A 17,008-nucleotide genomic window follows, 5' to 3' on the forward strand; every position below is an offset into this window, starting at 1 on the left:
CACCTCAGTTGTCTGTTCTCTGTGTCTATTTGCTGCGTCTTCTTTGTCCACTTCTGTTGTTGTCAGCAGCACAGGAATCTGCGTCTCTTTTTGTTGCATCATCTTGTTGTGTCAGCTCTCCGTGTGGGCGGCACCATTCTTAGGCAGGCTGCACTTTCCTTCACGCTGGGCAGCTCTCCTTATGAGGTGCACTCCTTGCACATGGGGCTCCCCTGCACGGGGAACACCCTGCATGGCAGGGCACTCCTTGTGCGCATCAGCACTGCGCATGGGCCAGCTCCAAACGGGTCAAGGAGGCCCGGGGTTTGAACCGCAGACCTCCCACGTGGTAGGTAGACGCCCTAACCACTGTGCCAAGTCTGCTGCCTGTTTTTACTCTTTTGAGGCCTTAGAATTCCTTGTTTCAAACCGATTACTTCTTTATTATTTTAATATGTCATTTAATATGACACACTTCAAATCACCATCTGGCTGATTTGAAATGTGAAGAAGACTAATCTTATACGATAATGACTTTCAAGTGGAACACCAAATCTATGGGAATGGTCAGGGCTTTTGCTTTAAAGAAAAAAGTCTTCTCTAGCTTGTGCTGTCCATTTATCCTTATTTAGAGAATACCATCGTTTTAATAATTTGGTACTGCTTTGCTGGTAGGTGCAAGGATATGTAAAAAGAAACCATTTTTCTTTTATTTTGGATTTTTTAAAATGTTTAGAGTTTACATTTTCAGCATATAAACAATAATACTTTATCCTTCATTACAATGTTACAAGGAAAACATCATTTGCTTTAAATGGACTTTAAGCACAAACGTTTCTTTTAGAGAATCCAGAGGTTGTGATCTTTAGCTATACTGATTAGATTTCTTTCTCAGACAAGTTTAACTTTGGACTGTGACTGTGAGCAGGTGGTTTAACTATGTGGAGCAGGCAGTGAGCACACCAGGATTTTTCCTCACCACATGCTCAGTTGTCTTTGTAAGAAAGTCCTCTCAACATTTACGTGTTCCCTCTTCCCTCTGAGAGTAAGAGTGTATGCTCTGTGCCTGGATATCCATTATGTAGTTTTATAGTGCATTTATTGAATGTCTATTACATGTCAGGCACAGGGGTGTTTTACATACATTATCACATCTTATTTAATCCTCATGACAACTCCATGAAATATTTATGGCCTACGCATAATCATCTCCACTTTGCTGAAGTTCTGGTAGATCAATTTCCCAGTGATTACACAGTTAGTGCCTGATTGATGGCAGTGTTCACCAGATCTGTCTGCCTTTTTCATCTATAACATCTTGTCTGGGAGTAAGCTAGGAAAAAATTTTAGGAGGTGAGGCTGGGGAAGTGGTGGAGGATTTGAATTTTTCTGTGGCACCAAACTTTTCATTCATTTATTAATTCAGCACATATTTATTCAGTACAATCTATGCACTGGGGACATAGCAGTGAATTTAAAAACATGAATCCCCACCTTCCAGAAGCTTAATTCTATCTACTGGAAGCTCTTGATCAGAGAAATGGCAAGATTTGGCTTGGGTTTTCAAGGAAACTTCTGGCTGCAGTGTGGAGATTCACCAGCAGGGGTAACGACTGTGGCAATGAGACCAGTTCTGAGGCTACTGCAACAGTCCAGGCAAGAGATGATGGCAGCTTGGACCAAAGTGGTAGCAGAGGTGAGAAACTGGATTCTAGATATTCTTAGAAGGAAATACAAATGGGATTTACTGATGTGGAAACTGCTTGTCCAGGCTCTAGTCTAAATTCAGGAGAGCCTGCATCCTAAACCTGTGCTCTTTTAACTATGTTCAAATGCTCAAGTATAAATTGGGTTCATAACTATATTCAGTTTAGTGAAAATATGGCTCCTCATCCTTTCATTAGGACTCACTTATGAAAGGAGAATACCTGTTGGTACCCAGAGGAGGTAGGACAGAGCTCTGTATCTCAGGAGCAATTGTCATCTAGGTTACAGCTGATCATTCAGCTCCCTGTAAGGCAACATGCCTCATTGTCAGTACTTGCATAATAATCCTTGATGTTTGTAGTGTGTCCATCTCAGAGGCACATAAAGTGAATTTCAGTACTGCCCTATGGCTCTCCTACGAGGAGACAGGAGGATGGATCCTCTTCCCAAGATTTAAGTCTAGCTTCACATTATTTTGCCTTCATTTCTCAGAAACTACATCATCAGATCCAAAATTAGAAAAGATCTTAATTCTTGGTCAAAGTGGTACTTTCAGCATACCACTGTACTCTTTCTTTAAATTTGGTAAACAAAACTTTCTTGTAGTTAGCTTTTACTGAGCAGACATAGTCATGCAAAAAGGTTCTAGACATGCCATTAATTTTTAATAGTTCTAGAATACAAATCTGTGTTTTCCAAGTCAATTTAAGTTCCACCAAGCTGTTTATGCAGTAATAAGGTGAATAAAATGTCTTATCTTCACTTAATTAATTTTTATTGACTATAAGTAGGAGTGGAAAATGGCCATGGGTAGACATAAATGTTGCATCAACTTTGCAATTATTACATTATTGCACACAGCATGGACAGCTGCCTTTTATTGTGGATTTAGACTATGAAGTAAGTAATCCTCTACACATTTTATCTTGAAGTCAAGCCAAACCAATGGGATTCAGTTAAAATCATTGCTTAAACTTCTCCTAACGGTATCTTCTGGATGTGACCAAATGTTCCACCGAACTTGGCTATCCATTTGTCCTGCTGTGCAGAATATTAAGGATATTAAGGGTATGATTAGAGGTTCTCATTTCCTGGCCTGCAGACAGGATTGGTCTCAACCTCTTTTCCCATTAACCTGCCCTAAAGATCACGCCTGATGGAGCTCCTTTGTTTTGTCCGCTCCACCCGGGATCAGGCACCCACACTGGCACAAGATGAGCACCTCTGATACTCTCCTGTTTGCAGAAGGCAGATGAGGAGCCCTGCCATTTTTTAAAATTCAGAATCAACTTAAATATCATTTGTATTATTTTTCCTAGGGCTGCGCCCAAAAAGGACTCTGCGCTTGGTGCTCTGGACTGCAGAGGAACAAGGAGGAGTTGGAGCCTTCCAGTATTATCAGTTACACAAGGTAAGAACTCTGCTGTGGATTGGTGGGCATTTGCAAGTATAATATCAGTGTAAACCAACATCCTTAACAAAAGTCTTCATCATCCAGCCCTATAAATGAGTAGGTATGGTGATCTGAAGATGCTGTGGTGCAGAGCGAAGGGCTTTTCTATTTCTGCATCATAGTCTGAGGTCTTAGAAAAAGCCTGACTGCCATGCTACCATTTTCTTATTGTTTCTCTAGTTCTGCTACATTTGTGTGTGAACAGAGAAATAGTAATAGATGGACATTCCCTCTCCCCACTGAACCCACACCCGTACTTCAATGACCTAAACCTTCTTGGAGGCCCTGTAACTTGACAGACAAGTTCTGAGGCCATAAGTAAGCCAGAAATGTGATCATTATGACTATGGGAATGGCAGCAGCCAGAGTTATCAGGCCTGCAGCTATGGAGGAACCATTGTGGGGAAAGAGGGAAGCTGAGGCAACAAGGTGATCACAGAGGATCATGATTGAAAATACAAGACCACACTTAAGATGGTAGTCAGGGAGACTAGTGTCAAGGACGATCTCCTAAAGAGCAAAATGTACAAGCTCAGAAATACTCTGGATCAAATCGAATGTTAGTTCAAAGAGGAATCCCAAAGCAATGGGCATGCTGCAGAGCAGTGATGGTTGCGGAAGAGCCGGGTCTGGTGGTGGTCATTGCTGCTGCCAGAATGTTTTCCCTGGATCTCCAAATTAGAAGACAGACCTTGAAAGTTTAAATTATCAAAAACAGAGAGGGGTTTATTTATTTGTGAATTGAGTTTATATACCTTTTTGATCTCTTTATATAGTCAGTCTCTATTTTAGTTAGAGTTTGAGAATAATAGGTACAAGGTCATGAATTTGATCAGTGTAATTATTTACCGTACAGAGGAAAAGCTATGCCTTATGGCCAGCTCTTTCACTACTTCATTTCTTTTAGCCTCAAATGATCCTAAGAATAAGATAATTCAAGATGTGTGTCCTTTGGTTGGTGGGTCAGTAATGCCTTTTACATCTTATGATAGACTAGAACATTGGATAATGATTGCTCTAGATTCAGCAACATTCTATTAATATTTCCTGAAAACCTGTTATGTGCCATTTCAGGCATTGTGCTTAGCATCATTAAAAAGATAGACCCTAACTTTATGGAGACTGTAATCCAAAACAGAAGACTAACCACTGAACTTCAGTTACTATAATAGAGGGTGTTAAGTGTTCTGATAGAGAAAATATAAAGATTGATGGCACACACAGGAAGTTCACCTAGCCTGTCCTTGGGGGTCAATCAAGATAAGCCACATAGAGGAAATGGCAACTGAGCTGAGACCTGAAGAATGAATAGAAGTAAGCCAGGGAAAAGAATTGGCAGGAATGGGTAAGTATTCCAGGCAGGGGAAGAGTACATGCAAAGGCTGGAGGTAAGAGAGCACAGCACACTAGAGAACTGAAAATAATTCAGAGCAGCTGGATGCATAGTGGTAAGAGCATAGAGTGAGAAGCAAGAGTCTGAACAAGAATTTATGCATCATGTTGAGAAGTTTGGACTTTATCCTGAAAGTAAGAGGAGTAAGTGAACTATTTTAAGGAAGAACTCTAAGATTCTCTACATCTTGGACTCTATAGAAAATAAAATACCGAAAAGAACTTTCATTCTCTATAATATATTCTACTCCAAGAAAAATATTTTGATATAAACTGTAATGGATCTGGCTTGAACTTTCCTTGATCACTAAAATCTCTTAGCTCTGAGAAAAGAAGGTTTATTTCATCAGATGTTCTCTGTCAAGTTTTGAGTTTAACCATTGTCTACTAAAATGCATGTATAAAGTCAGAAATAATTAGATTCTTTAAAGTTAGTAGAGATATAAGAAGCTTATATTTTCCCTTTCTGAAATTTCTTCTTTCTATCTCTGAAAATGCCATTCAGATGAACCACTACTATCTAGATATCTTTGTATGAAGGCAACATGGTTACTGTCAAGATAAACCACATCTGAGCTTTTCAGGCTTTGAGTTTTCCTTTCTTCCTTCATAAAAGAAACTGAGTACATCATTGAACTGGCAATCAAGAGAACTGGTTCTAGTCTTTGTTCTCCCACTAACTAGATGTGAGACATCAACATGAGGTCCCTCAGTCTCTCAGGTAATCAGTTTCCTCATCTCCATTTATTAAAGTCCATTTCCCCTTTCTCCACCCCTGCAATTCAATCCCAGGTAATAATTATGTCTTGCTCTGTTAGAAAGTAAATTGTAATGTTTTCACAGTTGTGTGCCTTCAATATGCCATTCTAAGTTCTAGTGTGGTCAGTGTGAAAATAAAGGCAATATTTTCTTCCACAGAACAACCATAGATCAGAAAATCATTATTATTTAAAACCTACTATACAATAATCACTCCAGCTTGAAAAAAGTTCAATCCATCATCTCTGTCACATTTGCTCCTCCTTGCCTATTCATTTTTTCTTCTGCTGATACTATCATGGTCCCCACCACCAGGTATCAAAATGTTACTGTCATCTTTGCCTCTTACCTCATTCTAATGCCCCTCATCTAATGAACAGTAAAGCACTATTGATTCTATATTCTCTTGCTTTTTCTTTAAATTTATTTTTAGTTGTCTTTTTTTTTTTAAAGATACATAGATCCCAAAAAATGTTACATTAAAAAAATATAAGAGGTTCCCATATACCCCACAACCCACCCCTTCCCATTCCTTCCACAGCAACAACATCTTTCATCAGTGTGGCACATTCATTGCATTTGGTGAATACATTTTGGAGCACTGCTGCACTGCATGCATTATAGTTTACATTGTAGTTTACACTCTCCCCCAGCCCATTCAGTGGGTTATGGTAGGATATATAATGACCAGCATCTGACCTTGCAATGTCATTTAGGACAACTCCAAGTCCAGAAAAGGCATCCACATCACGTCTCTTCTTCCCTCTCCCTGCCCTCAGCAACTGCCGTAGTCATTGTCTCCACATCAATGATACAGTTTCTTCGATGGCTAGAGTCACAATAGTTCTATAGTAGAATACCAGTAAGTCCACTCTAATCCATATTTTATTCCTCCATCCTGTGAACTGTGGGATGGTGATGTGCACTCCACCTCTAGATCAAGAAGGGGCTTAGGTCCCACATGGCTGATGGATGCAATTCTCGTGTTTGCAGTTGTAGGCACTCTCAGTTCCCTGGTGTGGTAGTTGACCATCTTTGCCTCCCTGTTAGCTGATCTGGGTAAGTACAACGAACCAAAGAGTAAGATTTGCAACTCTGCTGAGGCTCAGGACCCAGCTGGCACATGGCCATTCAAGAGATTCAAGTCTCCTGAGTATATACCAACTCCAGAGCCAACCACAGGTTCAGTAAGAGTGACAGAAGAGGCTTATGTAAAAAGGTCATATCTGAGTCCAACTCCATCACTCAGTAGCACAAATTCCAAAGTAGGGCCCACTGGCAAGGCATTGAACTCCAGAACCATCTGCCATGACCATAGAACCTGTGTGTCTCTGTAGCCCTCAGGAGTACTAGTACCTGGGGTTGTGTCTACTTTGGCTGTCTCTGGGATCCCACTGAGATGTGCATAAGCACAACCCCTCTGATGACCTCCTGACTCATTTTGTAGTCTCTTAGCCATATAAACTCATTTGTCTTTACCATTTCCCCCTTTTTATTCAAGGTCTTTTTCTAGTTGCATCATCAGCTGGTGATTGGTAGTAATCCCTTGGTGCCAGGGAGGCTCATCCCCAGAAGTCATGTCCCATGCTGGGGAGAAGGTAATGCATTTACATGCTGAGTTTGGCTTAGAGAGTGACCACATTTGAGCAACATGGAGGCTCTCAGGAGGTAACTCTTGGGCACCCTGAATCTCTAGGCCTTGTTTTAATATCAAGCACACAGGCTCATAAGCATAGTCATCAGTATCAAGGACCCATCATTGGACCATCATTCTTCACTGGTCTTTGCCCTTGCACTTCGGGGATTGTTGCTGTTCCATTGGGGAATGTGACAGCCCCCCCCCCCACCCTGGCTAGGAACTCAGGACTCTCTCAGTTGTCGTTTATAACTCTAAGTACTATAAAAATACCCAATGAATATCTGAACATTTTTATATACCCTATACACATGCCCTGGAGAACTCCCTCCCAACCATGTGTCCCCCTTCAGTAACACCCCACACCAGTGTTCCTCCCAGTGTTGAAACCCCTCTGTGGTCTAAAACTTCTTCAAAAATGAAGCCTAATATATTGCCAAATTCAATTAGTAGGAAAATGAAATGGTAATGACAGTTTTAAAGATTAGAAATAGAATACATACTAATTTAGAAAAACTAAAATAAGTAAAAAATAAATTGGGACATTAAAAAATGAAAAATATTATAAAACTTTGTTTTTGACGTTTTGCCTTTCATCAATGTAAGAAGTGTTGCCCTGTATGTACAGTGGCAAGGCAATTTCTTTCATTCCTTCCTCAGTGTCTACATCCATTTTTTTTTTTATTTTAAATTTTGTCTTCAAAAAAGTGTAGGTCACAGTGAAGCCACATATACTATAAAGAGGACTCCCATACACCCAACATCAAACCCTTTTACCCCTTCCCCAAGAATGATCTTTTTACATGTTCGTGTTATATTTGCTGCAGCTGATTGTAGAGATATTGAAACATAGCTACCAAACATGGTTCCATTTTGGTTTACATTATGGTTTATATTTTAGACTGTACAATTTTATAAATTTTTATATTATGGTTACATTTTAAACTATACACTTTTATAAATTTTTGGTGAAATTTAACATGTCCTCTATCCATCATTGCACGATAGTGTGTTATATCATGGGTAGAGACCCATACAATGAGTAGAGGGGAAGGTATACCCCCATCCTGGGGCAGCCTGATGTTCTCAAACAGAGGGAAGGGTGTCTTGAGAGAGAACTGGAGGCTCCCAGTGGGGGAGGATAGTCTAGTGGTCAAGCCCTCAGCATTGTTTAAGTATTTGTGAATCTGAACCATCAAGCAGTGAAGCTTGGTTGTCACTGTGGGCCCTGAGGTAAGGGAGAGAGAGGAATAGAATAGATGGAAGCAGGGGTAACTGGGTAACATTCTCTCACTTTAGAGGCATCCTCTACTTTCTATGCTCCCTGTCACTTCTCTAGTTTTGGCCTGTGAGAAAATTCTGCCAGCCACCTGGTTATGTGGAGCCCTTAACCTAATAATGTTTTTTTAACATTTTAACTGATTACCTAAGAGAGACTGTATATGGCCCACAAAGTCTAAAATAGTAACTATCTGGCTCTTTACAGAAAAAATTTGCTGACCCCTGATCTATATAATAAAAATCATAAAATATATGCATTATTTATGTAAAATAACCTAAAAGATACTTCTATATAAATTTTGTTTGGAGTCAAATATTTTACTATTTAAGCATTTTGATGCAAGCTGTTATTCTAATAATATAAATATGTGCATGCACTTTTTCCCCTCCGCATTCTTATTTGGTAGAGTTTAATAGTAAAGTTGTCTAAAAGTACATGGCATTGGCTACAGAGAAAAAACAGTGAGTAGAAAATTATAATTTTTACTTTTTTTTTTGTTCTGAATGTATTCTTTCTTCTCCCTCAGAGAATCTTTTCAATGGTGAAAATTCTATAAAAGCTATTTTAATGGACACATTTAGCCCAACTTTTGTGGAAATAAAATTAAGCATTAATATTCATTATACTTTTCTTAGAAAATGTTGGTTTACAACTTAATTTTATTGATATATATTCATAGAAAATATGACAGTAAAATAATTTCAATGTGTTTCGTAAAACTTTTTACCAAATTAATTTCCAAAAATTAGATTCAGATTAATATATAGCCTTATTTCATAAATATGCTTTCTTCTGAAATATTAGCTCAATTATTACATTGTTAACTTTATTAAATTATTATGAAATATGTTACACAATTTTTGATTTGTTTACAAAATTTAAAACTCATATGCAACCTTTATTGTAATGTCTAAAACACTCTGTCCAAGGAAACAAACTTTGTCCTATAAAGGTCTATAAGTGCTTTTATGGAAGTTACCAAGTAAAAGAGCCCAGGCATAAAATACTGAGTTTTTCATTTTGGAATCAACTAGAATAGAAATCATTCTGGGATCTATCCAGTATGCCAGTAATAGATGATAGCAGAAAATTTCTTTGAAAATTTGTGTTGTTTTTCTCTAATTTGAAAAAAGTGCTTGTTCATATATTTTAATAAGTTGTAAAATTTCTCTTCTGGTTTTTAAGTTTTCCCACTGTCTTCTTTCATATTAGCACATAAACTTAATAATTCTTTATATATACATTGTTTGCATTTTGTGTTTATTAATTTATAAGTAACAACATTATCATCCATGTTACCAGTGTTTTATTGACTTATAAGTATTATAGCATTTGATAAAGTGTGCAGATCTTAAGCATACAGATTAATATATTTGGCAAATGTTATACCACTTGTAACCCTCATCGAGACCAAGAAACAGAGCATTTCCATCACCCCAGGAAGTTTCCTAAGGCCCTTTCAGATCAAATCCTAACTCCACCAAAGACAACTACTATGTTGATTTTTATCACCACAGTTTGGTTTTAATACTTCATATAATTGGAATCTTAAGTAAATACCCTTGTGTCTGGCTTCTTTCACTAAACAGTTTGCTTTTTTGTTATCCATGTTGCTTCATTAATAGTAGCTTGTTTCTTTCTATTGCTGAGTAGTTTACTATTATATGGATATACCCCAATTTCTTTATCCACTCTCTTGTTGATGGTTATGCCCAGTTTTAGCTATTGATAGGTGTGTGTTTAACTTTATGGGAACTGCCAAATAGTTTTCCACAGTGGTTATACCATTTTACATTCCCACCAGCAACACATTAGAGTCCCAGTTGTTCCCCATCCTTCCAATACATGGTATTGTCAATCTTTTATTTTTGGGCCATTCTGGTAGATTCATATTTTTGTATTTTTCAAGATACAGTTCTGTAGAGTCAGGCAACGTTCTGCCTCCATTTCAAATGGACATGGTTTTTTCCCTTTCCCCCACTTCCTTGCTTTCTGCCTTATGATTAAAGGGCCGGGAGGAGGCCTTTTGACCCCACACGAGGTTTGTGGGATGTTAATGGTTGGACTGACCCTATTTCCTTTTGAAGGCTCACAGTGGCAAAAGCAGGACACAGAAATGCCATCCTGCGTATACCCACAGCTGGCTTTCTGGAGCACAGACATCAGATGGAGGCTGGGGTCTGCTGAAACTCAACTGCAACCAAAGGAGGGCGGAGCAAGAGTGATCCCCAAAATAGTTTGGAGAGAGAGATCTCTCTTATGCCCAGAAAAAGTTATTCTAGGGAGGGAAAAACATTAAAGAAAGTGCCTTTGTGTTATTCTTCATTGGTGAAATAATTCTTTTTTAAAAATATGAACTTTGTTGGTTGAACTCAGGTTCCATTCACCGAGAAGGAAATGTCACCACACATAGAAGGATTTTATTGTGCTCTAGTGATTTTCAAGAATCTGTTTATGGGAGTGTAATTTAGCTTTGGAATTAAAATATATTGTAGAAGATTTTATTGAATTTTCAGATCAGTGAGTAAAATGAGGGTTGTCCAGATGTCATTTGCTAATTTGCTTTTCATGGAAATAAAGTTACTTTTTACTTTAGTTTTAGAAGGAGAGCAGGATGTCATTTCTCATGTCCTGAAATATACAAAAGAGAAAAAAACCCAAGAATAGTTTCAACTGGATTGCTGGCATTTTAAAATCTTTTCCCTTTTAAGAAAAAATCTGATTTGGCATAATTATAATGAGTAAGGTAATCTGGCCTTGAGAAAGCCTCATTACACAAGATAATCGAATAAAATAGATTGATATGTTCTATTCTGGCCTGAAAAATATTTTAACCTTTTCCTGATTTATTGCACTAACTTCTGGCAATTGAATTACAGGGATTATGAACACTGCTGGGTTCTGGTAGTCATTAATAAGGGCAATATTTTAAATAGACTTTATTAAATGAGGGATGGGGGTGTGTGATCCTTCTAAATACATCATTGTATCCTAACTCTAGCCAACTCTAAAAAGAAAAAGATAAAATGAGTATATGTAATATTTTGTCAGAATTTCATCTGTTGCCATGTTGAGGGAAAGCATTTTCTCTATACTTATGTAAATATACAAAAATGCTAGCCTCTTTTAGTAGTAAATTTCTTGCCAACTTCTCAACCCACATTAGTTTTCATACTTCACTCTTAAAGTAAAGAAATATGTTAGAAATGCTTGTGAGACTTTTTCATGTTATCTCGGCAGATGGGTTTCTTTGGCATTTTTATTTTACCAACCCCATTGCCTCTACATTAGTTTTAATTTAGCCAGGGTGACACTACTGAAGAGCAAACATTATTGTACTCATGTGCAGCTCTAGTTATAAAAATAATAGTACTGATATGCCCATGCAGAATAACTGTACCTGTACTATGTCTTCTTCTGCATGGCCTTCCCTATATTTTCAATGTTCCATGCAGCAAAAATGTACTAATCAGAGGTTATTGTATTAATCATTACTGCTGGGCTTTTATGCAACATATGGTTTTCTTTCAGTTCCTAGATATTTCTATTAGTCTGTCAAGCACATCACAAAATTAGCTTAAATTTCTTTTATCTCAGTGTGTTCTTGATCTGAAGCCCTTGGAGTTCCAACATTCACATAATTTCTGCAGTACACCTGGGAGCTCTTCGGAGTCTTATTAGAATTTGTGGATTTTATTAAAAACAGGAGAGGGCTGTCTTGTGCTTTTGTTTGCTTCTCCTTTGTAGAGTTCCATCAAGATTATGGGACTTTGGAATCTTATGAACGCCTAATAATTATATGTAGCTGTATGTCAGCCTGGGCAAAGTTAGCAAAACACTCCCTTTGATATTATGACAATCACATCATGCTGCCTTGTGAATGAACGTGAGTAGGCTTCAATTCTCCTATTTCCTTTATCTCTCTTAAGCAAAGATCCTTCTTAACTGATTTTTTCTCTCCATAGAAGAGAAAAGAAATCATTTAAGGTAAAAAACCTGGCTCTGAAAACTAGAATAGAATCTTCCCGTGTTACTGCGATGGCATGACCTTGCCTAGAATTCTGGGGTAATATTTATCATATAACACCTTATGGTTTCAAAACACTGTGAAGTTTAGCTCAAGTGTTGGTTGCAACTCAATATATGTGAAGAACAATATCTTAACTTTTCTGTTACAATTACTCAAATAAGGCGACTGCCTTTTAAGGTTTGTTCTGAGAAGATTGTGCCAAAACAATGAGGCTTGTTATGAATTAACATGGCAAGCATTTTATCTCATTTTTTCTCCATTTCTAAAACCATGAAGAAGGGCTTCTGTTTTTACCCAGACTGTTTTACCAGCTTACTAGAAGTTGCCTGCTAGGCACAAATAGTTTCTGCCTCAGTGCTTTCCTGTTCCTAACCAGGTCATGATTTGACCTGGAAAGACCCATAGTATATCTAGTTTCTATAGTGCATGAACTTTCTAAGGAAATTAGGTGGGCTTGCCAAGATACACAAATCTGAATCGAGGTGTCATGCCTTGAGCCCACAAGTGACCCATATGGGTCAGAGCCTTTGGGCCTAAATTATTCCATCACATGTGTCTAGGTCTTACTAAGTTACAGAGTCAGCAAACTATTTTTTGCATCACTAGCACTAGTTTAATTTGCCTGGAGCTCTCTACTTCCCTTATCTTTATTCCATCTTCTAAACCAGGGCTTGGTAAATTTTTTCTGTGAAGTTCTGATAGTAAATATTTTAGGCTTTGGGGCCATATGGTCCCTCTGCTCAACTCTGCTGTTTTAGTGTAAAAGCAGGCAATACCAGACTAATGAGCATGATTGTGTTCTAATGAAACTTTATTTACAAAAAAAAAAAAAGAAGGTAACAGGCCAGATTTGGCTGTAGTTTGCCAACTACTGTCCTAAACCTTTATTGGACAGAAGTTCTTTTTTCTGATGCCTTGTCCAATCTCATAATCACATTGTTTGGAAGTAGTATGTAGCACATATCAATTCTAAAATTAGAGCTTGTGCCTTGATGTAGGCTATTAATATATATGACTGGTGTTTGTAAATTAAGCACCTAAGGAGTTGCAATTGGCCAACAGAAAACACCATCAGTAGGTCAGTTTAGTACTTAATTATCATCTAATGAGCCACACAATAGACATAGTTACCCAATTAGAGGAAAGGGGTAAAAATATTTTCCCAATATTTCTTAAAACAAGAACAGAAACTTTTATTAAGATAGCTAAATGTAATAATACTAAAAATATATTTTAAAGTGTTTATTTTTAAAAGTCTATACATATAGAAGTAGCTTTAAGTAATTTAAAGTGTTTGTTTTTAAATTTTTAATTAACTTTAAAAAAATTGTTTTATTAAGAAAAATTTTTTTTTAGGTTCTGGGCATGGGGATTGAAACTGGGACCTTGTATGCAGGAGGCTGGAGCTCAATCACTAACCCACATTGGCTGCTCTGCATTGACTCCCTTATCTATTTACTTGTTTGCTTATTTGGTTTTGTTTTGTTTTGTTTTTAAAGATTTATTTATTTATTTATTTATTTATTTATTTATTTATTTATCTCCCCTTCCCTCCCCGCCCCGGTTGTCTGTTCTCTGTGTCTATTTGCTGCGTCTTCTTTGTCCGCTTCTGTTGTTGTCAGTGGCACGGGAATCTGTGTTTCTTTTTGTTGTGTCAGCTCTCCGTGTGTGTGGCGCCATTCCTGGGCAGGCTGCACTTTCTTTTGCACCGGGAGGCTCTCCTTACGGGGTGCACTCCTTGCGCATGGGGCTCCCCTACGCGGGGAACACCCCTGCATGGCAGGGTGCTCCTTGCGTGCATCAGCACTGCGCATGGGCCAGCTCCACACGGGTCAAGGAGGCCTGGGGTTTGACCGCAGACCTTGCATGTAGTAGACGGGCGCCCTAACCACTGGGCCAAGTCGGCCACCTTCATTTGGTTTTTTGCTCATTGTCTGTTTTGTTTTCCTTTAGGAGGCACCAGGAACCAATCCTGGGATCTCCCATGTGGGAGGCAGGCGCTTAACTGTTTGATTCACATCCTCTCCCTAAAATGTTTATTTGTAAAAGTCTATACATATAGAAGGAGCTTTTAAATAATTCCCATACATCTTGACAACTGTCTTACTAATCCTTAATGATTGTCATTCACTGCTTAATCACATCCTAGTTTTATCTATAGATTTGCCTTCAGAATTTCTATTTTAAAACCTGAATTATTGTCTAGGAGTGAGGCTCTTCAAGGCCCCAAGAACATTTTGGTAGTCAGTGACCTTCTGGCAGTTTGTCCTCCACTTCTGGCTATTGTGATTTTTCTGTGCTTCACCTAGACTAGAACATAAACATCAAAGAATGGTCTGGCCAAGATGGCTTCAGGAATGAATGGACAAATAACGCTGTCAGGCCTGCAAAGGCAGTGCTGAAAAGCAAGTACTAAGTACCGAGTGACTTTTTACTCTGAAATGCAGTGTCCAGAAGCTGCATCTGGGTAGTACGAAAGCTATGTCTACTTTGGGGGCTGAGGATCAAGCAGGGAAATAAGAAGCAGAATTGTGGGATGCAGTTTTATCAATAGATTAGCCTACAGAATTTCTGTTTCAAACCTGAATAATTTCCACAATCCTTTTCTTTCTCTCTGGTACTCAATTTAATGGGTCATTCCTGTAGATATTAACCCATGTCCTTGATGTCTTAAAGGTGCTCTTGTCACCTGATAGAATTAGTCTTGGCCTCACTTTCTAACTTCCTTATCAATTAGGCAACATCTATCATTCTTTCTGACTCATCTTGTCTCTATTTTGTGAAAGAAACACTAAGTCATAATTTATTTCTTAACCAAAGGCTAGAACTTTTATTCCTTAATTTCTTTCAGAAGACCTTACTCTCGCATGAGCTTATCTAATTCTTGTCTTGCATTTTCAATGACTCATTCTAGAAGGGAAGGTTGCCCCTAGCAACCAACAGTTTGTCTAAACTGCTTTGGTTTCAGAATTCTTTTAAAGGAAAGTTTCTCAGAATCAATTACTAAAGATCTTTTATACCCCACACAGCAAAACATATATAAACAACAATTCAAATTTGAAAAGCTTAACAAGACATTTCGACAAAGGTTTAAAGTGGTTTCATTATATGAGTTACTTTGAGATTAGACAATTTCTTATACTAGTTAAAACAGGAGTGTAATTTGTTTTTATGGATTCCCATAGAATCATTGAATAAATTCATCCAATGAGATACACCACCCCAGGAAATCAGAGGCAGTGTTGTGGTAAATACCTGTAAGTGTGCTTCAGGAAACTCTCTGGATATTAACTGAGCGCTAGAGAATGTATGGCATGCAGCTGTCCCCCGTCACTGGCATAGCTGGGTGGTTTTTCTCCCTCCAAATCTCTGGAAAATACTATATTGTACCCTGCAGAGCCAAATGAGAGGCAAGCAAACTATTTTGTCATTTGAATTAGTGAAGGTCAAGGGGAAGAGAATGTAACAGTAGACAAGGGGAAGACTAATCTCTGAAAATTGCCCATTTTTTCCATGTAAGGGAGAGTAATTTGTTCCTTTTATTAATCTGAAAATCCAGTAACCTATTAAAGATTTTTTTTAGTTACATACAGAAAAGAAGCAAACAAGAATTTTGGTTTTTTTAAAGATTCCATACCCAAACAGATATGTTACTAATTCTTACTATTTACATGATGTTATTATAATCCTTTGTTCCATGTGATCTTTATAAATTAGAGTTCTCTTTCATAGACAACATCTCATTAGTAAGTGTAATGGCCCTGGTAGTTGCCAGGCCATGTACTGTTTTCCTTATTTCACAAGTAAGGGAACACAGAGGATCAAAATGATAGAGAACATACCCAAGATTACATAGCTCAGCCCATAAGGTACAGAGCCAGAACTTGAAACTGCCACTCTGTCTCCAAACTTCAGCCATAATGACTCCAAGGACCTTGAACTTCTTGTCACCCATATTAAATATAGGTGTCTACCCACTTTTCCTAGCTTGAAGGACATACACACCAGTATATTCAGACATGATGGATAATATATTATGCTTGAGTAAATGAATGGAGGAATCACCTCAAGGTGCTTAATGTAAAACACATACAGCACAGAATCATATTCTACAAAATTTTGAAGTAAAAGGTATGGTTGTTTTAGTTTACCAAAGGGCTGTTGATGCAAAGTAATGGAAATTGGCTGGCTTTTATAAAGTTTACAGTTGCAAGGCTGTGAAAAATCCAAACTGAGGCACCATCAGAGATGCTTTCTCACCAAAGTCCTGGTGATTCTGGTGTGTTGCCACATGGTGAAGCGGGATGACTGCCGATCTCTGTGGAGGTCTCTGCCTTCCCCTCCAGAAGCTCCCGTTTTGTGGAGTTCAGCTGTGAGCAATCAGACATAGGGTTTGTCTCTTTCTGGGCCTCAGCTCTTGGAACCTCAGGGGTTTCTGTTTTTCTGCAGTCCTCTCTCTCACATGGCCTGTCCCATTTCCTGTGTCTGTCTGTGTGTCTGTTTATATCAGACCCAGCAAAGGGGTGAACCCTCAACCTAAGTCACACCTCACTGATGTAGTCCAATCAGAAGCCCTAAAGCAATCACATCAAGTTATCTAATCAGAAGCCCCTCAACTGGATTTAATACAATCAAAAGATGCCACACCTAGAGGAATAGTTTACAAACATAATCTTTCTCTTTTTGGGTTTCTTAAAAATAATCTAAAACTGTCACAAAGGTCAAAGGATATTACATAATCCTGCAGACATCAGATGTCATCTTTGCACT

The 17,008-nt window shown here is 38.1% G+C and overlaps 1 protein-coding gene across 1 annotated transcript in view; it reads left to right on the plus strand.

Annotated features, from left to right (window-relative positions):
* Window positions 1-17,008, plus strand: part of CPQ (carboxypeptidase Q) — a 521,738-nt gene that overhangs the window by 382,093 nt on the left and 122,637 nt on the right. Inside the window, exon 6 of the mRNA XM_004474687.4 lies at window positions 3,006-3,097. Within this exon, the coding sequence (XP_004474744.1) occupies window positions 3,006-3,097 (92 nt within the window). The remainder of the gene's footprint in view (window positions 1-3,005; window positions 3,098-17,008) is intronic.

This window comes from Dasypus novemcinctus, chromosome 14 (genome assembly GCF_030445035.2).
Source record: "Dasypus novemcinctus isolate mDasNov1 chromosome 14, mDasNov1.1.hap2, whole genome shotgun sequence".
NCBI lineage: Eukaryota > Metazoa > Chordata > Mammalia > Cingulata > Dasypodidae > Dasypus > Dasypus novemcinctus.